General features: G+C 45.4%; 1 protein-coding gene across 1 annotated transcript; it reads right to left on the bottom strand.

The window, feature by feature from the left end:
- Positions 1–716: 716 nt before the first annotated feature.
- Positions 717–22098, bottom strand: LOC121577016 (guanine nucleotide-binding protein G(i) subunit alpha-1). The gene is made up of 9 exons (XM_041890694.2): positions 21655–22098; positions 11754–11796; positions 11405–11546; positions 10774–10931; positions 10533–10661; positions 9243–9372; positions 8531–8684; positions 1325–1516; positions 717–1073 (listed from the first exon to the last, which is right to left on the bottom strand). The coding sequence occupies exons 1-8, from the start codon at positions 21770–21772 to the stop codon at positions 1326–1328; spliced, it is 1065 nt and encodes a 354-aa protein (XP_041746628.1). The 5' UTR covers positions 21773–22098; the 3' UTR covers positions 717–1073; position 1325.
- Between the last annotated feature and the right edge of the window lie 247 nt (positions 22099–22345).

Genomic DNA, 22345 nt, shown 5'->3' on the forward strand with positions numbered 1-22345 from the left:
ATGTAATTTACCCAAAATTGACACGAAACACAGGTCATCATTGTGAAGGATGCCGTGGTTTCACCACAGCAACTCTTTTATTAGCAAAAGAATGGAAATGAATCCACTAACGTCCCCATCCAATGGAAACAGAGGGGTGAGGTTAGGGGGATATGTAACCTGAAACCATTACAAATCATATCGTCATCATCATAACAGTGCACTTCCACCCATCCACCTCCTGTTGTCTATCTATGCACTTCATATCTATGATCCGGTCTGCTACAAGGCTGTAGTTGTCATCCTCTTTTCAAAGTTTCTTTAAAATGATTTGGTGTAGGAATGTTACAGCCCGAAACATCACCAACGACCTGACGTCGCGTTACATTTGAAGTTGTGTTTTTGGTCACTTTTCCAGAAACCAGATAGAGAAGGATGACAAGTAAAAATAAGAAAGTCCCTTTGTATTTATATCCACACACATTCAAACACATTCATGCATGCAAAGTCACACAGCCAAACACACAGCTGCACACATGCACTCACTCACACAAGCAAACAGTGATGCAGCAAAGGCACTCACACACAATCATGCACACAGACACACAGCTCTCACAGTCGAGAGCAAGTTGTTCTTAAATTGGCCTATTCCATTATTTCCATGGACACTAATTCTCTAATGCCATCATAGTCACGGAAACCAAATATTGATATAATGTTGTTGTTTTTTTGGGGGTGTATTCAATTATAACATCTACCATTTAGCCCCAAAAACTGCAACTAATTCGCAAGTACCTACAAACAGAAGAAATTAGTGTCCATTCCAAGAAAGGAATGCAAAGGCCCCCCCCCCTTTTAATTTTTTATAACTTGACTGGTTAAAACAAAAACAGTGAAAAACTCCAGCCATAGTGACAGTTGTACAAATATTTTACACAAACGTTTTTCTACATGGCATTTTAAAAACTTTTTGAGATGAACATAAGTTAAGAGGTTAAAATTGATGTTCTCTACAAAGTGTCCATCATCCGACCCCCTCCAGCCACAGACGTCCCCAAGAAAAGTCACTGAGCACACGCTGGCCACCACATTGCCTGTACAGAAAGAGGGTAAAACACAATGTTAAGAGAACACCTCTGATATACTAGGTGCCATGCCATACTGCCTAAGCAATCGTTTCAGACCTACACAACTGCGTCGGGCTAGGGGGGCTGATTTGGAATTGAGCATCTGTCCAGGCCTGACTCTAGAAAGTCTTATTACAAACTTTATTACTGTATGTATTTGCCTTTCAAGAACATTGAGTGTAACAACACGTTATAAGATATATCCATGTTCAGCCTACCCTAGAAGAGGCCACAGTCCTTCAGGTTGTTCTTGATGATGACGTCGGTGACTGCGTCGAAGACAAACTGCACATTCTTGGTGTCGGTGGCGCAGGTGAAGTGGGTGTAGATCTCCTTGGTGTCCTTCCTCTTGTTCAGGTCCTCAAACTGACACTGGATGTAGGCTGCAGCCTCCTCGTACGTGTTGGAGCCTTGGAAAGTTGGGGCAAGGAGGAAGTGAGACAGAGACCGAGAGAGAGAGGGAGAAAGAGACATTCCCATAAGTTAGTTTAGGTATTTTAGGGATGACGGTGTCTGTTTTACCTTCACCATTGTGAGTTCCTGAGATGTTAAAGGCCCTATGCAGCCATTATATCCATTTCAAATCATTTCTGGGTAACAATGAAGTACCTTACTGTAATAGATTTCCATTTTTAAAAAAAAGGGCAAAATAGCTTGTTAGCAAAATATTTCTCAATTTTGTAGGACTGTCTGGAAGTGGTCTGAGTGGAAAACTGAAAACGATTAGTTACCGGAGTGTAACTCCAGTTCTATGAGTGGAGCGGAGCCCCATAGGGGAGCTCTGCTCCTATTGGTTTACCCACTGCCCTAAGGCAGCATCAGCCTGAGACAAAATTATGCACACACCTGCAGCCAATAGGAGTACAGGTGTCCCTATAAGAGGGGATGCCTCCCCTCAATCAGCCTCCCGAGATATTTATCTTCAGCGAGACTAGAGGGGGTCGGCAGGGCCTTAAGTCCTATGGGGCTCTGCTCCACTCATAGAACTGGAGTTACACTCCGGTAACTAATCGTTCTATATTGTGGAGCTCCGCCCCATAGGGGAGCTCTGCTCCTATTGGTTTAAGGCGGAGCGTAGAGCCCAACACTTCCCATCCAAATGAAAAGGTCAGGCCTAGCAATGGCTGCAACCAATTCCCGCAGTACTGCAACCACTGTAACCATACAAGTGTCACAATATACTGCGTCATCGGTTAAAAACCCGCCCCACCTAGTCCAATGGCAACACCAATGACTAGTGGGCAGATCACCAGAATACAGGCCATACTAATCTGTACTAGCAGATAGATGGTACCCTAATATCCTGTCACAATCATACCGACCACTAATGGAATGACACAAAGTGTCACTCTACATTGTGTATACGGTAGGCCGCCTCACTCAATCAATGGAATCCCAGAGATTAGTGGGCAGTTCCCAGAACATGATTTATACTAATCTGAACAAGCAGATAGATGACGTCACATTCCGTCAAATTGTCATGACCGGTCTAATAGTATCGTAACCCAGGTTACTACTATTATCCCTCATCATTCCGCCTCAACCCAGTGAATCACTGGTGGGCAGATCAATACATGCCCTCTACTGTACTGAACCTGTCAGTCAGGAGTCATGTCAAACATGATGTCCTTCTATCAGAAGCGGACCTGAAGGAGACCTGTCTCCACAGTCCTGCATTCCTCCCTCCTAGCTCAAGTTCTCCCTTCAGCTACGCTGAGTACAGACTGAGCCAAAGAGTTAGAAGACATATCCAAGAGATAGAAACGGATAAATGGAGACGGTGTTGACCATGACGCCGCTCTACATATATCCTCTACCCCTGTTCCTCTGAGAACGGCAGTAGAAGCTGCTACTCCACGAGTGGAGTGAGCTCTGATACCCTGAGGCAATTGTCGCCCGCTGCCTCATAAGCTGTCTCAATGCCCTCACAAAGCCAATGAGACAGACGCTGTTTCGAAAGTGGTCTACCTAGTGCAGCCGCACCGTGACACACAAACAGCTGAGGCGATGACCTAATCGCTGCTGTGCGCTCAACGTAACACGCCAAAGCATGCACTGGGCACAGGCGATGGAGCCTTTCCTCACTCCTCTCCCTCTGAGGAGGGGGAGAAAAAGCCCACAGCTCCACGGTCTGTGATCTATATGAGCTCTTAATAACCTTCGGCACAAATGCCGGGTTAGGACGTAACACCGCTCTGCTCAGATCGCCATTAATGGCAAGGCAGTCGGGTCTCGTCGAAAGAGCACACAAATCACTGACACGCTTAGCAGTAGTCAAAGCGAGCAACAGTGCCGTCTTCATAGACAGCATCTTGAGGGGTATTTGATTCAATGGCTCGAACGGCGACTTACATAGCGCTTCGAGTACCAAAGCCAAATCCCACTGAGGAAGCGTGGCTCTAGGCGTTGGCCTAAGCCGCCGCGTTCCCAATAAGAAACGTTTCACTAGAGGGTGGCTGAAGACATTGTCTCTGCCATACCCCTCGTCACAAGCTGAAATCGCCGCTGCAAACACCTTAATGGTGGCGGGCGATCGCTGCTTATCAAACATAAGCTGTAGGAAAGAGAGAACACTCTCAACCTGACAGCTCATGGGGTCTACACCTTGTGTGACACACCATCGTGAAAACACATTCCATCTCCTGGCATACATCCTAGAAGTGGAACTGGCACGTGCACCCTGTATGGTTCTGATCACTGCATCAGATAACCCACGGCGCTCTAGCCTGTCCCTCTCAGCAGCAAAGCCTTCAGTGGTTGGCAAATTATGGGCAACTGCCCTATCGAGCCCCCCACCTGAGACAATGCGTCCCGTCGATGTGGAATTGGCCAAGGTGGCGCAATCAACATCTGACTCATCTCCGCAAACCAAGGAGCCCCTGGGCGATCGGGGGCTATCAATATCACTGACAGCCCTCCTGACCTCACCCTGGCTAACAGTGGGAGAATGCAGGACAGCGGAGGGAATGCATACAGAAGAACTCTCGGCCACGGGTGGTGCGCAATGGCGTCTCTTCCCAGTGGCGGTTCGTCCTGTTCCCTCAGAGAGAACCATAGGGGACATTGCGCGTTCCACCTCGGCTCTTCCGAATTGTTCCCAAATTTTTAGAACAATGTCCGGGTGCAGACACCACTCGTCATCTCGAGGACCCCCTCGCGACACGAGGTCTGCCCCTGCGTTCAAGTAGCCCGGAATGTGTGCTGCTCTCAATGAGCGAAGGTGCTCGTGAGCCCACAGCCACAATTCCTCTGCCGCCCGATGGAGAGCAGGAGACCCGACTCCTCCCTGGCGATTTATGTGGGCTACTGTGGTCCGGTTGTCTGACCAGACCAGCACATCGCGACCCCGAAGGGTAGACGCGAAGTGGGTCAGAACCAGTCGAACCGTTTCCAACTAAGAGGTTGATGTGGCGACTCGAAAGAGGCCACACACCTCCTATCGCTTGGGTCTGACATGTCCCTCCCCATCCAGTCAGAGAGGCATCTGTGAACACTGGAATGTAAGAGGACACTTTGCCTATCGGGACTCCGTGCGTGAGAACGCGTGGGTTTCTCCAATAGTTCAGATCTGCGGAACCACAGAGTGGGCTGACGACATGAGACCCAAGAGTGACATGATCGACAGTGCCGTCACCGTGTGATTCGGACGACACTTCCTCAGGGCTAGCAACAAGGCTACCCTTCGAGGGTCCGAAATTCGAGCCCTCATCATTACAGTGTCTAGCTGTATCCCCAGGTAGACAATCTGATGACTGGGCCAGGGCGCGCCCTTTTTCCAATTCACAGCGAACCCCAGACGTGTGAGATGAATCACTGTCTGTGTTGCGTGAGTGATCGCCAGCTCTGCTGACGGGGCGAGAACCAGTAGGTCGTCTAGGTAGGAAACTTCCTGTGACGTGGCTGTACCGGCACATGAAAGTACGCGTCCTTTAGGTCTATGCTTGTACAAAAGTCTCCCTTCTGGACACATTCCAGCAGACGTTTTGTTGTTAGCATTCGAAAGGGCCGTTTGGTTACGCTCTCGTTGAGAATGCGTAAATCCAATATCGGCCTCGTTCCCCCCGTCTTTTTGGGCACCAGGAAGTAGGGCGAATATAGCCCTTTGTTCCTTTGCTCCTGGGGAACTACTGTGACCGCCTCCTTCGCCAAAAGTTCCGTAATCTCTGAAACCAGAGCGGCCACTTTTTCGGGCGTTTTCATCACCGTCTCCACCACTCCCCTGAATGGGGGTGGGGTCCGATGGAATTGGAGGGCATAACCCTTCTGCAACGTCTGGTCTAGCCAGCGTGAGAGGGTACAGCTTCGCTGCCACTGCCAGCAATGCAGAGAAAGCGGGCGAGCGCGAAGCTGTGGTACATTCAGTAGGAAGGACCTGTATTCCTCTATGGCCCTTGCCGCCGCTGTTCTCCAACACTGAGGTGGTGGAACAGTCCAAGGTGGGCCTCCCCTGAAAGGGAGAGGAAACATCAGTGCGCTCTGAGAGAGGAGGGGCAGAGACATCGGTTAAACCCGTAACCGTCGTATTCCTGCCCTCCGTGAACGCAGCGCGGGTCTGAACTGCACTGACCGAGGCCACAGCCTGCGACAGGGCACCATCCCCAGCGAGCGATTGCGTCATCATCCCAGACTCTGGCTGTGACTGCAATTCGCTATTAGAGCCCCTCACTACAATACTCCTAGGAGTCTGTAATGTGAGGTCTCTGAGGTAACACAAGGCGGCGCCTTGATACCTTCTTAACCTTCACCTTCTGTGTGTGTTCAACTCTGCACCTCTGGTGGGTTGAGCTACACTCAGCGTGGTGAGCATTAGTGCGTTCTGTGAGAAACGGGGGCGCCGATACGTTGGTTATTCCCGTAACCGTAGTAATCAGGCCCTCCGTGAACGCAGCATGGGTCTGAATCGCACTAACAGAGACCTTAGTCTGCGATAGTGCGCCATCCCCAAATAGCGGCTGCGTCATCATGTCAGAGTCTGACCGAGACTGCTGCCTGCTATGTGAAGCACATCTTATACTTGAAGTGTTATTTGTACCTACTCTGAGTGCCTGTTCAGCAACGCACCCTTGGTGGGCTAAACGGCGCTTAGAGTGGTAGGAAAGAGAGGGTGAGATATGAACGCTCTCGGACGTATTATGGAAAAGGGGCTCTTTTTTGACAAAGTCAGGTGGAGCCAACTCTTTATTGTACACATCACAAAAAGCATTATCATCATCACCCATCCCTTCAACCGAAGGGTGGGGGGGGGAACAGTGGCCACGTTCGAATCCGACGTGTCCTCCATCCGCTCCCCCGCGTCCCGTCATGTGCGCCTCCTCTTGTGGCCTCCCTTTGGGGGCCAGGTCGGCGCTCTCACCACTTCTCTCGCCGGCTGCAATGGGGCCACCGTGGCTGCTGGGGGGCTGGGCCCGCTCTCCTGCCTCCTGTGGCCGCCGGATGCGCCGCAGATCCCTGTCTACCCTGGGCGGCGGAAGTGGACGGTCTTTGTTGAGGTGCAGGGCCTAACCTCCCTGCCAGTGGCAGGTGTCTGGCCAGCTGCTTGTTCTCCTCGTCCAATCTCGAAAACCTCTGTCGCCTCTTTGACGGCAACTCCGAAGAGCCAGTCGTCAGAGAGGGGGGCGTTCAAGAGGGACGTCCTGTCTGCCTCTTTCATGGTCGTCAGAGACAACCAGAGGTGTCGCTCCGCGACCACCGAAGTGGCCATGGACCTCCCCGAGCAGACGGCCGATGCCGGTGTTAGGTGCAGGATGGCGCCAGAGATTCTGGACGCTTCCTCCACCTCCTCTGGTTCCAGCTCAGTCTTACCTGTGGTTAAACGGGACAGAGCGGCTGCCAAGAGGGCAATGTTATTGGCTGCTGCTACAGCCTGGGCTCCCAAATTGAAGGACTTCTCTAACAGCTGTGCTGTGAGACGGTCCTTCTGAGATGGCAGAGTGGCCTTCTTGGAAGAGGGCCAGGGACTCGAACCCGGTACGAGATACGCCGCCATGGCGCTCTCTAACCTGGGGATTCCTCTCGCTGGGCCCTGGAACCTTCCCTCCACTCTAGTGAATGGGAGGTACGATTTAGCCGGCGAACGCGCCGCTAAGGGTGCCTCCCATGAGCCCTCGACGTACTTGGCCAACGAAGGCATGGCTGGAGCCAGTGGCTCTGCCGCTCTCCTTGGCCTGGAATAAGGGCCGCCCTCCATTAAATCAACCTCCGGTGCGGAGGGAATAGGGGGCAGCGCTATATCCAGCCGTCTGGCAGCTCTCTCAATGAGACCGGGAAAATCCGACCTCAGAGAAGCTGCGGCGAAGGACAGGGCTTCTGATTTCTCAGAACCCGTGTCGTCATCACCATAGGAACTGCAAGCCCTCTCACTAACCAAAGGAAAGGGGGGCTTGAACGTATGAGGGACGGGGTCAGACTGTTCCATTGGAATGCCTGCCTCCTCCTCATAGTCCCCATCATCTCCAGAATCTGCGCCGTCAGATGACGCCTCTGAAGCAGAGGCTAAAATTGACAACACATCTTCTAGAGGGATATCCTCCCTAAAAAAACGCCCAGCGCTGCTTCCTCTCCCTTATAGAAAGGAGGGCGCAGGAGGCGCAGTTCGAGGGACTGCTGACGCCCTCTCTGGCATGCTGAGACCCCAAACACACGAAACATAAGTCGTGGGAGTCACCAGCCGCCATGGAGGAGCATCTGCATTGAGCTCTGAAAAGAGCTTTTGGGGGTGGAAAATCTCCTGGTGTGCTCATTTCTATGGACGACGTCGATGAACTGGAAATCGACGGCGTATCTCGTCCTGAGTCTTTCTTTGTGTCTTCTTGGCTTCTCCAGTCTAGTCCAGTCGCTGAAGATAAAGAGAGGCTGATTGAGGGGAGGCATCCCCTCTTATAGGGACACCTGTACTCCTATTGGCTGCAGGTGTGTGCATAATTTTGTCTCAGGCTGATGCTGCCTTAGGGCAGTGGGTAAACCAAATAGGAGCACAGCTCCCCTATGGGGCGGAGCTCCACGATATAGAACTAGCGGTTATTGGCAGAGGTTTGGAACTCTTATTGGTCTATTAAAACAATTTAGCACATGGTGATGTCACCATGGAAAGCCGAAACTTCCGCCCATGCAAACCTGCTGATTAGAAGGTCCTGTGTAGATAGTTGCTGGTTGAAAATTCAATCAGGAAATAACACTGAACAAATGTTTTTACACTTAAAGTGATAGTTTCATCAGCTGTTGTACAATATGATATAAAACACAGGAAAAACAGAATTGACTGCAGGTGTTGTGAGATCTGATAATCTTCACAACGCGACTGCAATTAAGACGACCTGGAACATGCTGTGCGATCAGTCTGAGCAAGGCTTAGCACGGTATCACTAAAATGTGGGATTCAAGATGATTTGTAGAGTAGCTGATAGTGATGTGTGTGTGTCTCTTACCTGCGTACTCCGGGTAACAGATAGTGAGAGGACTCTTTTGGATCTTCTCCTCGAACAGATCCTTCTTGTTAAGGAAGAGGATGATGGAGGTGTCTGTGAACCACTTGTTGTTGCAGATGGAGTCAAACAGCTTCATGCTCTCATGCATCCGGTTCTGAGGGACAATAAGACAACCACACAATGCTTTTAGTTACACATGTCCATCGGTCCCATTATAGCCTGGTCCCAGATCTGTTTGAGCGGTCTTGCCATGAGAATGACCATCGTATTGGCAAGACCGCACAAGGAGATCTGGGACCAGGCAGGCTAGTCACATTATCCCAAGAAAGGAAATTAATCTGTTTGTGGGTACCACACCATACAAGTTTGCTCTTTGAAATAAACCGTTTTTAAAAATGCATATAACATATTTCACAAGTGTTGCTATCGTTCTGATGACGTCGTTGTCTTCCTGACGCAATAGGGGCAGAAAATGTGAAACTGAATCTGTGGATAAATGAACACTTGTTTCATACGAGAAAGAACGAAAGATGACTGAGGGATGACAGTAAATGAGACGAGAAAGAGAAGGATGACTGAAGCGTGAGTGAGAGTCGAGGAGGGGGATGAACAAAGGATGAGAATGAACAAGGTATAAGGATTACAGAGGGAGTGTGGGAGCGCAATATCAATGACTGATGAGCAAGGGCTGAGTGAGAGGGATGAGTCTCACCATCTCCTCGTCCTCGGCCAGCACCAGGTCGTAGTCACTGAGCGCCACACAGAAGATGATGGCGGTGACTCCCTCAAAACAGTGGATCCACTTCTTCCTCTCAGACCTCTGACCCCCCACGTCAAACATCCTGGGGAGAAAATACACATACTGACTGTTAGCATCCATGTGCAAACGCACAAAAAACTAAACTCAAAGTATTTTCAAACAGCTCTACATTAAAACATTTTGCCATCTCCCACAAACCATCACACTCCTAATGAACACTACAGCTAGTAAACTTCAGCCCTGAACTGAACCCTCTGTAGACAAGAGGGTGTCATCAGCTGGCTTAAGGCATCGGCATGCTTCCCAGCTGAAACAGTTCGGAAGAGTTTGTGCAAATATTATGACAACATTTTGTGACGTTTCTGTTTGTTTTGGACTTCGGTAAGGACTTTTTCGGCTGTTCGGGCACACAGAATTTTTTCTCGAGGCCAGTAGAAGTTCGGGAGCCGAAGTCTACGCCCCTTGTCTGTGATTGGTCAACTGTAGGGATTCTTCAATAAAGTCTTTGTTGTCATTCAACGAGAGACTAGTCGTTTTCATGCACATTTTTTCATTGAGAAATACTGCACCAATCAGCTTAGATGTAAAATTGCGCGACTAAGATCTCCTTGACAAAAATGTCAAAATTAATGACAGATTTCACAAGTTATCTTAGATTAATTCTGACAGCATCTCAAAATAGACAAACAGTACATTATGCTGCTTTTTTCTAGTTTTTAAGGGAGTTTGCGAGCACACTTGTTCGGTTCGCCTAGCCACCAGCCGAACTGAAGCATGCAGACGCCTTTTGGCCTGTTGAGAGACCCTTATGGCGCATTTCCAAACAGGATTTACCCCAGTGTTTTACCCAAAAGGCTCAGACTTTTCTGTTTCCATCTACGCGGGCCGGCACACGTGTCTCACTGGGCCATGGCGGCGGCAGCGGACCTGCTCTCACTTGGGGCCAAAGCCAGGCCACTGGTGCTTTTACATAACAATGGCTAACTGAACTTTAACACCTTCTCACAAAGCAACTGTTTTGATTATGCAGAGGTTGTTGATGCTGCTCTTCACAAGTCCTCACTGCCAGCCCTAGCTATGGAAACACAATTTCCCTTGTATAACGTAAGGGTGTATACACTAGTGTTAACACTGGTGTTAGTCGAAAAGCAGCACTAGAGTGGGTACAGCTGTTAAAGGATGTTGTTTCAGACACACTATTGAGATGCACCCTTAGAGTGGGTACACAGGAGACTGTCTCACTTGAAGTGGAGATCTTTGAAGGTGAAATGAGTCTCCACGATGCCGGTGGTCTTCACCCTGGTCCTCAGCACGTCCTGCTGGGTGGGCACGTATGCTCCGTGGGCTATCCTGTCCAGGTCATTCAGATAACTGAGAGAGAATTATGGATAGGGAGGTCAGTGTTAACGGTTTGTTGAATGTTGCAGTTGTGTGAAGGAGGTTAGTGTACTCTCTGAAGCAGGACTGTGTGTGTGTTACTCACTAGGCGGCTGAGTCGTTGAGCTGGTACTCTCGTGAGCGGCCGAAGCAGGCCTGGACCCCCCTGTCCTTCCAGAGGCGCTGGATGACTCCGGCCAGCTCACCGGTCATGAAGCCCTCCTCTGCCGATCCCGCCAGCACAAACAGCTGACGAGCATCATCCTGGTGGGGGACAGGAGACACAACCAACGGTTAGGAGGCAGAAGCAGTAAGGTAGGGTTTATTCAGACATCCTCCCTATCGTTTTAAACCTAAGATGCCTTGCAGACCCTCTGGTAACCTTTCTGGGTGAAGTTGCGCTATATTGTTTACGTCCACCCATCAACATCTTCCATCTATGAAATAACACCAATTTGTATATTTTTTAGGTCAGGGCTAGGGGTTGCGCTGGGAATTACTTTTCTTCACCTCTCCATTAAAACTACCATCAACCCTCCCCGTGCTTCTTACAGCCAAACCCTATCCCCTGCCATTTGACCTCATTGACTAACCACCTCCACCACTCCTGAACTCCCAGGCACAGATCTAAGATCAGCTTGCCCTCACCAAAACCTAACCTCAACTATAAGGAGTTAAAAAGCACAAAACTGCTCTTGGATCAGTGTCTAGAGCTCCCAGTGTCCTACTCCACTCACCGCTCTGGCTGCTTCGGCGAAGTCGATCTTGAGGCGCCCCATGGCTCTGATGATGGCGATGATTGACTGGATCGTGTTGCTGTACACCACCGCCTTGTACTGCTTACACTCCTCCTCTGAATAGCCCGCCTCATGGATGATCCTGGGAGAAAGAGTGAGTTGAATGGGAAAGTAGAGTGGAGGAGCAGGATAGCAGGAGAAAGAAAGCATGAATAAACAACTAGGCCTATTGCCTGTTATTCAAATGTGTTATGGAATGACATTGGATAGATTGATACATAGAAAGTTACATGATCATTTCACCTAAAGTAAACATTTCCGTAAACTATTTAGATAACGAGAAACTTACTTCATCTGTTTGACAATGGTACTCTTTCCTGACTCCCCAGCACCTGATAGAGACGGACAGAGAGGGAAAGAGAAGGGAGGAGGCCAATTAATGAGTGATAGACATTACACATTATCCATTCATTCATGGCTGTTTTGACTTGAGCTATTGGGCTGGATCCTAATTTGAGATCCACACACGTAGGCCTAACTCACATTTTGCACAAACTTACAGTCCAGAGACTGAGACTGAGTAGCTAATAGCTATTCAGCATTGGGAAACCAAGTGTCTGATCTGCCCAAACAGGAGAGTTAGCCAGGCTTTAGTTTAATTGGATTAATCAACTGGATCCTCCTACCAATGAGATTATAGCTCTGGCGTGCCAAAGATTTAGCAACCTGCATTATACTCGCTCAGACCAACTGGTTGTGTACACCATCCACAGAGTCACATCAACTTTGGCAAAGATTGATATGAGTAGGATTGTCACGATAACAGCATTTTACAAACGATACCAGGTCAAGTATCATGATATTGAGTAGCATCGCGATACCACAGTAAAAAAATAAAGATTTACACTTCTACTCAATGCAACACATTGATTTTAACTTCACACTGTTCAGTGTATAATAGAATACTGTATAGAATGGCTGATTTGCTAACATTTGCAAAGGCCTACCTGTGATTTGGCTGGAGGAATGGGAGGGAGAAATATACATCAGTGGAGGCTGCTGAAGGGAGGACGGCTCATAATAACGGTTGGAACAGCGCAAATGGAATGGCGCAAATGGAATGGCATCAAACATAGAAACCATGTGTTTGATACCCTTCCACCTATTCCGCTCCAGCCATTACCACGAGCGCATACTCCCCAATTAAGGTACCACCAACCTCCTGTGATATACATGCATAAATGATATGCATGTCATTGTGTCAGTAAGGGGAAAACACTGCATGAAACCTTTACTCTTCCGTTAACAGACACACACAGTCTCCCTCACGCTCATACACACGACTTTCTCTCTCCCACAAACACACATTGCACCTTTTCTAAACGTTAGCCACCAAACAGAATTTAAGGAACACCAGAAAGAAATAGATTTTAGGCCTATATGAATCCTACCTTTTGAAGCACATCTCATGAGTAGCAGAGCCTTCTCCTTTCTTCCTGTGCCAATCAAATTAGCCTAAACCTATTGTCAAGTTACCAGGTTGTTAGCTAGCTAGGTAACATGACTGAACGTTGTTCGTTATCAAACCAATAATTAGCTCAATTTTCCCTCTCTGACACTCAGTGGCTGCATGACAGTGAACTTGCAAAGTCCACTCAGACTGATCGGTGCTCTTGGTAATAACAAGCGATGTAATTATACAATGTATCAACATTGCTCTCTTTGAGCTCTGCGCCAATGTCTAACAGAAGAATCAGAGTCTGCATCCCCGCTCACCATCACAGCTAAATTATATTTAAAAAAACTGAAGGTGGAATAGATGCGTGAAGAGTGGACGGAGAGAAACAGGTGAGTCAGGCGCTACATGGTCATTCCGTCGCATTGTCCGTGCAGCATTTAGGGTGCATTCATACTTATTGTGCTTCGCCGAGCAGTGCAGAGCTATTGTGAAGTCAGTCAGTTTGTGTTTATACAGGACCTCCCGCCCTCACCTACTGTCAACCAATCATGTCAATGCGGAGTGCTTAATCTACACACTATACGCCATAAATGACAAAGCAAAAACAGGTTTAGAAATGTTTGCTAATTAATTAAAATAAGAAACTGAAATATCACATTTACATAAGTATTCAGACCCTTTACTCAGTACTTTGTTGAAGCACCTTTGGCAGCGATTACAGCCTGGAGTCTTGGGTATGATGAGTTTTTCCCATTGTTCTCTGCAGATCCTCTCAAGCTTTGTCAGGTTGGATGGGGAGCGTTGCTGCACAGCTATTTTCAGGTCTCTCCAGAGATGTTCGATCGGGTTCAAGTCCGGGCTCTGGCTGGGCCACTCAAGGACATTGAGACTTCTCCCAAAGCCACTCCTGCGTCGTCTTGGCTGTGTGCGTAGGGTCGTTGTCCTGTTGGAAGGTGAACCTTCGCCCCAGTCTGAGGTCCTGAGCACTCGAGCAGGTTATCGTCAAGGATATCTCTGTACTTTGCTCCGTTCATCTTTCCCTTGATCCTGACTAGTCTCCCAGTCCCTGCCGCTGAAAAACATCCCCACAGCATGATGCTGCCACCACCATGCTTCACCATAGAGATGGTGCCAGGTTTCCTCCTGATGTGACGCTTGGCATTTAGGACAAAGAGTTCAACTTGGTTTCATCAGACCAGAGGATCTTGTTTCTCATGGTCTGAGAGTCCTTTAGGTGCCTTTTGGCAAACTCCAAGTGGGTTGTCATGTGCCTTTTACTGAGGGGTGGCTTCCGCCTGGCCACTCTACCATAAAGGCCTGATTGGTGGAGTGCTGCAAAGATGGTTGTCCTTCTGGAAGGTTCTTCCATCTCCACAGAGGAACTCTGGAGCTCTGTCAGAGTGACCATCGGGTTCTTGGTCACCTCCCTGATCAAGGCCCTTCTCCCCCGATTGCTCAGTTTGGCTGGGTGGCCAGCTCTAGGAAGAGTCTTGGTGGTTCCAAACTTCTTCCATTTAAGAATAATGGAGGCCCCTGTGTTTTTGGGGACCTTCAATGCTGCAGACATTTTTTTGGTACCCTTCCCCAGATCTGTGCCTCGACACAATCCTGTCTCGGAGCTCTATGGACAATTCCTTCGCCCTCATGGCTTGGTTTTTGCTCTGACAACTGTGGGACCTTATATAGACAGGTGTGTGCCTTTCCAAATCATGTCCAATCAATTGAATTTACCACAGGTGGACTCCAATCAAGTTGTTACAACATCATCAAGGATGATTAATGGAAACAGGACGCACCTGAGCTCAATTTCGAGCCTCATAGCAAAGGATCTGAATAGTTATGTAAATAAGGCATCCGTTTTTTATTTATTAATACATATGCACAAATGTCTAACAACCTGTTTTCACTTTGTCATTATGGGGTATTGTGTGTAGATTGATGAGGACATTTTTATTTATTTAAATCAATTTTAGAATAAGGCTGTAACGTAACACATTTTGGGAAAAGGGAAGGGGTCTGAATACTTTCCGAATTTACTGTAAGCCCTATGCGCGTCGCACAGAGCAGGGCTCGAGATTTAGGTAGATTTTTGCCAGTGGCACACCGGGCCAGTGCCAACTGAAAGCTACTGGCCCGAATGAAAAGAAATACTGATCCGGCTCAAGATCTGACAGGGAAGCGAATGATGCAGGTATAATTTCAATAGCAGGTGATTTTATATTTAATTTGCGGGCTGAGCAAGTAGCCTATATAGGGTAAATACAGATATTGGCAAGTCAAATTACAGGACTTCATATTTAATTGTTGTAACTGCCTATAGAAAAAAAACTCCTCCAAATGTATTTAAAAAAAAGTATGCATTACCACTAAGAATGCAATTTTTAAGATGCTTCCAAATGGTATTATGCATTGCCATTCACATTATTTTGCCATTCAAAGAAACATAAACGTGGGCATTGCCTTACTAAATAGACAGCATGCTCCCGACACAAACACACTATTAAAGTTTGTCCACTTCGTAGCTAGTCAGTCTCGCCATTTGAAAATGTTGAGTTATTGAGGGGTTAATGTATCATTACGAGAAAGTTACCTCAAAAAAAAAAATATTTGGTTTATTTTTGGTAAATTTTATCATCATGATTTATTTAAAACAGTAAATTGTGAACCAAAAGCTAAACGTGACCAGGTAAAAAATAAATAAAATAATAATAATTCAACCTTGCAACCAATAAAAACAATGTGTCAAACGATCGCAAATGCAACTATTTTGGTCGCAGTATCGAACCCTGAAAAATCATTCATTTATCTGCATGTCCAGCCCTTACATGCAGCCTCACAATTAAGTGTTTTGCCATTGTCTTTTTAGGACAACAAGTAGAACACAAAACAATGACAGACAGTTGACAAATGTCAATAAATAAATAAATAAATAAAAAGGTCCACCAAGCAAAAACCTGATAAAAATGAATTTAAGAATGCCGTAAGTAGAGAAATGGTTTGCTTCGTGGGAAATTACTATCCAACTAGTCAACTTTTATTAGTCATATGTATGGGATACACATGGTATACACGTCCAACGAAATGTTTACTCGCAGAAGTATATCATTTGTATCTATTATTTGCAAAGTTTGCCATGAAATGAGCAGCAACATTCCTCACTCGCTAGACGCTCAAATAAGATGGGAGTTACTCATTTTCTTATTTTTGGTCTGGAAGAAAACTGTGTGATTTAAGCGTTGACAGACTCAGAACATGCAATTTTGTTGTTTCTCTATTAACAATTGTAAATTAGTAAAAAAACATTTAAAATCTAAAACCAGGAAAAATAAAACTGACAAAACATAAATTAGGAAAAAAAAAATATATATATATTTTTTTAAATCGGATTCTAGGGCCCCCCTTAGTTGTTTATTTAAGCAGTAAGGCCCGAGGGGGTGTGGTATATCCACGACGCAACGGGGAGTGCTAGGACACAGCCCTTAGCCGTGGTATATTGGCCATATATCACAAACCCGAGGTGCCTTATTGCTATTATGAACTGGTTACCAACGTATTTAGAGCAGTAAAAATACATGTTTTGTCATACCCATGGTTTACGGTCTGATATACCACAGCTTTCAGCCAATCAGTATTCAGGGCTCGAACCACCCAGGTTATAATAACCATTACTTTACCAGGTATATTGACAGAAAACATTATTTTGTACACTAATGACCCGGGGAAGAGTTGCAGGGGAGAGGAAAAGAGAAAAATGTGCCTATTTGAAAGCTAGAAAGATTAGTAGCTCGCAATTTTTGTATTTATTTTTAAGTAGCTCTCATGCGAGAAAAGGTTTGAGACACCTGGTCTACTGTGTGGAGTTTGTGACAGCAGCTATGTGAGCTTATTACAGTATTATAGACACCATGTCCTGGGATTTCATATGATCTTTTATGTACCAAACTTATGGGCGATTCAAGAGATTTAAAAAAAATCTGGTCAAGATTTTGAGTGAAAACCTCCTTTCATCAGCAAGGGCATTTAAGATGAAACGTGGCTGGGTCTTTCAGCATGACAATGATCCCAAACACACCACCCGGGCAACGAAGGAGTGGCTTCGTAAGAAGCATTTCAAGGTCCTGGAGTGGCCTAGCCAGTCTCCAGATCTCAACCCCATAGAAAATCTTTGGAGGGAGTTGAAAGTCCGTGTTGCCCAGCGACAGCCCCAAAACATCACTGCTCTAGAGGAGATCTGCATGGAGGAATGGGCCAAAATACCAGCAACAGTGTGTGAAAACCTTGTGAAGACTTACAGAAAACGTTTGACCTGTGTCATTGCCAACAAAGGGTATATAACAAAGTATTGAGAAACTTTTGTTATTGACCAAATACTTATTTTCCACCATAATTTGCTAATAAATTCATTAAAAATCCTACAATGTGAATTTCTGGATTTTTTTTCTCAATTTGTCTGTCATAGTTGACGTGTACCTATGATGAAAATTACAGGCCTCTCATCTTTTTAAGTGGGAGAACTTGCACAATTGGTGGCTGACTAAATACTTTTTTTCCCCCACTGTGTGTGTGTGTATGTGTATGTGTATATATATATATATATAGAGAGAGAGAGAGATTTTTTTTCATGTTCTCTGAATAAGTTTTGTTGTACAATTAAAGGTCAAATACACTGCATTTCAAACAGTCCGCAATAATCGAATGAATTCAGGGCTTGTGAAGTTAGACCTAGGCTAAATATAAGCTTCCACAACCATAAGACCCACTAATATCCTAATTATTTTAGCAAAATAGTTTAACCTGCTTTTTTTGCAATAATCACAGATCTGGCTTTCAAGTCAATGAAAATGCGTAGTTGACACATAAAAAGGGTATCGTTAGAAAGGTTAACGTCTCCTGTATTACAGTAAAAAATAATGTCTCAATGTGTTTCAGTGTCCATATGACCGATTCTGTTGGACCAAACCTCAAATAGCGAGTTGAAACCGCTTGTCTGAGGAAAAAGTGATCTCACCTTTGTTGTTGTGAGTGGCAGATGGAGGGGCTTGGTGTGTTTGTAAACCATAGAGGAAGAGGCGAAGAGAGGTTTCAGTCTCTAAAATCTGTTATTTTGGACCTAAGCTTGTCGCCTGCCTTCCCACATTTGGGACAATGACTCATTGTCAGGGCAGAGACGTGCATCTCGTCATTATATACAGTTCTCTGGTGTAAATGGGAAGGAGACAAGACCAAAAAGACAACACTAGAACAAGCGGACATTAACGCTCATAAAAAATGTAAATAAAAAAAAACGTGATTCTTGCAATACAGGCATTTAGAATATCGTGCAAAAACATTAACTCAAATGAATTTGATATATCACCCAGCCCTACCCAGGGGGGAAATTAAGGAAGTATGGTCCAGTACGGCATCCCGGCAAAATAAATAGTGGGGTACCAGTAAAACATGAGCCTATCACAACAATTAAAACACAAAATGTCAACAGAACTGTAGCCTATTACACCACTTGTTATCATTACAGCATGTCAGAGGCATGAAAAATTAGCGAATGGACTTGAAAACAGGTGGTATAGCAAACACTCCAAAATGCGTTGTGGTTCGACGAGAACACTGAAGGGTGTTGCATGAGTGTCCGACCCACGGACAGCAGTGGACGCATAAATTCTAGCCTAATGACAATCGCCAAATGTTATTACACGTTTCTTTCCATTCACCACTATTTGGAGGCTGGAAATAGTTTGCGAGTGGATGTACGTGCGCGGGGTAGCCTAGTAAAGGAGTCCATTGAGGTGATTGTTTGACAATCGGATGAAAACATGACCGGTTGCATTTATGTAACAGTAAAAAAGGTAATACATTTTAAAAGCTAAATGACAAATGTTTATGACTAGGCCTACAAGAGATCCTATTGAATTAATAGGGATTCTATATGTAATTCTATGATTAGTACCAGGAAGAAAATAATTAAAGACTTTCACCCCCCTTGTACCTCAAACCATTCAAACTAATAGTTATCGACGAATCCAATGGTACAACCCAGAAGTCTGTTTTAAAGGGGTTAGAAGGACTCCGACATTTTATGAGCCCAAAAAATCCCAAATGATTGTGCCATTATCTAATACATATGATAGGCTAAAGGCTACCGTACATTACACTAGTGTTGCACTGTATACCGAAACTCTGGCTACCACACCTTATGTTGCACAGTACACCAAAACTTCCGTACTTTTTCGTTACTAGAACATAAAAAACAGTTAGGTACTAGAATTTGTTACTTTCAGTACTTCTGTCAAATGGGTCTTTCAGATCAAATCCATCAGCACAGCCGATGTCCCCCTTATAGCGCAAAAGTACCGTGCCTACTGCACTTAGCCTGCACTGGGAGTCTGGGCTGCATCATGTTAGCTCCCCACTCAAGCTGGACAGAAGTTAACACAATTGAATAATGTGACATGGCATGTAGAAAGGTTGAAACTTATAATTACTGTTCGCAAAACAATGTCTATACAGGCTAGAACACTTTACAAACCAAGAAGATACGGTAGCTTCCAGCTTTGTAGGCCAATTTTTCTTGCTAGCTTACAGCTGAAGCTAACATCAATTCACTATCCTAGTACTTTGTGATAATATACAAACCATAACTCAAAATATGCTGATTTCAAAGCTGATTGCCACCAACATTTTATTAATTCACTTAAAACTGACTGTCTGAATAGGGCTTAGGCAGCCGCTCCCCTCTTGCCTAGTGAATGACCCATTACTGGTTAAAGAGACAGCACACATTAAATAAGCTACTTCTATGCAAATGGTGTGAAAATTCTGGTATCGTGATAACACTAGGTTCCTACCCTGTCACAACAACTTCTACTGTACCTGGCTTTTTCATTAGTTGTCATGACAAACACCAACCATAGAATCGGAATACTAATTTTATTTATATGATCCCAACAGTACACCCAAGCGTTTTGATCTAAATTATTTGCCCATATCGTGCAGCCCTACTGAGATGCGCCGTCTTTCCCCACCATAAGCATTTATTTTGGGAGATTGCAAAATGACCTTTTCGATCAAGACATGCTAAATATATAGTTTCAGGTGATACTAAAACATGTTTTGTTTAGTTACTTTTTCCTCAACTTGTTTCTCAAACTTTATCGCAAGACAAGCTAGCGTGCACTGCAGAGCAGCCAGCTAGCTAAATGCTAAACTAGGTTGAAGATATCATTGTAGCTAGCGACCTCTACCTAATAATTATCGTCAAAAACAAAATGACATTTCCATCACAATAAACTTAAGATACAATGCGGTATCTTCAACATAGCCTATCTTATAGCTAGCTGCTCTACAGTGCAAGCTACCCTGACCTCCTATAAAGTTAAAGAAAGAAATTGAGGAAAAAGTATCTAAACAAAAACAGGGTTTATCGTCACCTGAACAATACATTTATCCTGTCTTGAATGAAATGGTCAGGCTCTCCTCCATCTTGCGTTAGAAACACTACACTAGTCCGTTCAGTAGCGAGGCAAGACTGAAGATGTACGGCGTAATGAAATACATCACTAGTGTTGTACTAGTAAACTAGGCATTAGAACAGCCAATACGCGTTCACACAACTGGGAGCTCGGAAATCTCCGACTTTCGACTTCAGTGTGTTCAAGACAACTCGGAAAGGGAAAAAAACGAACTGGGAAAAATCGTTTTGAACGGTCTTCCGACTAGGAATTCCAAATTGGAAACTTCGGCCTCTTTCTAGAGCACCGACTTTAAGATTACGGACGATTTGATTTGACCTCGATTTTCCCCAAGTTCCCACTCAGTTTTCTTGAAAGTACCATTAGTGCGTCGTTAGTTGCTTTCTTGCCCTCCCGTGTCACTTTATACACAGAAGATCTCCGCTAAACATAGAATCACATGGTTTATCCGTATCTCTGTGGCCGCCGAGAACTAGTTGACTACCAATACAAAGTTGCCGATGCCTTTGTAACTGATAAACAAGCGACGTATAAACATATGCTTCAAACGAAAACCGAAATATATTTAATGTTAAATCAATTGAGTTATATTTTCTTCTGTAGGCTACTGTTTGTAATTTGTCTCAATATATGCCTATTTCATGATGTGTAGCCTAACATCTGCACAATGTGCCAAATCGGTGATTTATTAAATGTATTGGGTTAACTCTCGGAGATGATCCGTCGTTAGTATTGTGAAATAATAAGGAAATATTTGAATGGAGGAAGCTGATCCGAGAGCAGCGCTGGCTTTCTTTCAATCCTATCAGTAAAGACATGCCCAACGACCGATTTCTCTGCGTGGTGTATTGGTTAACGCAATTACATCTTCGGCCGTTGTAGGAAAGATGCATCGTGAAAACACTCGTAAACCTAAATTCAATCGCTATCGGGAAACCGGGCCCTGATTATTGAGACTAAGGTTAGCTAGCCGTGACACCTGAGATAGCTAGAGATTAGTTAGCCAGTTAAAAGCTAAGGATGGAGTAGTTAGCTTAGCTAGCTGCATGGCCAGTAGCTTGTTATCCCAACAGGACTAGCTAAGTAGCTAGTTAGCGAATTAATGACTAGGCTAACATTAGCTACCTAGCTATTTAGATTTGTTCAATGTAATTTCATTCATTAAAGTTTCCAATGTTATCACTATCAAACTATTGTACACCAACTGTATAAAACTGTTATCTAACTAGTTAAGCAAGGCAACCAAATGGCACAAGCTAGGTCAGGCTAGCCAGTTAGCTAACTTTTCATTCAACCATTCGTTCGACACTCCGTCTTGGTCTCACCGAGCAGAAGCAGCTTGACCTCCCGTGCTGCTTTTTCCCCGTCGTCCCGTAAATTCCTGTCGATAATTTTACTGCGCTCCTGCGCCGCCTTATCACCCGTGCTCAGAGTACACCCCATCTTCAAGCCGATTCCCAAAAATGTGTAAAAGTAAAAAAGATAAAATGCAACAACATGCACAAGCTAAAAGGAGGGCGCCTCCCTCGAGACGGAGATTCAAACACAACCCTTGCCTCGCACCCAGGCTAGCCAAACAATTTGTTTCTCAGCAGCACTTCTAAAATTACTTTATTTGAAAACAAATGTTCGTTGTGGTTTCTGTCTCTGTTATCTGCCGATGTAGAAGTATTCGGATGTTTCGGTAGTGTTCACAATTTTCACGTTTCTTTACGCTTTTGAGCTGTTGAACGGGTTGTTTCCTGTTCTTCAAATACCCGATGTATGCGCATGCGTGATAGCGCGCAGCCCCTATTCATCCCCGCATCAAATTGTATTTTCTGTCTGGCACCAAAGTGATAATATTGCTGCTCTCTTGAGTTGATGCCCTGAACCCATTGAGATGAAGGCAAAATGTTGTACCTGTGAGTTTATAACATACATGACAGGTTCAAAAAGCAGTACATACAATAGCCTATCTATCTCTGTGTTATCTTTACAGAAATGCAGAAGTCAAGAAAGTAGCCTACCTACCTA

Source organism: Coregonus clupeaformis, chromosome 11, assembly GCF_020615455.1.
Source record: "Coregonus clupeaformis isolate EN_2021a chromosome 11, ASM2061545v1, whole genome shotgun sequence".
NCBI lineage: Eukaryota > Metazoa > Chordata > Actinopteri > Salmoniformes > Salmonidae > Coregonus > Coregonus clupeaformis.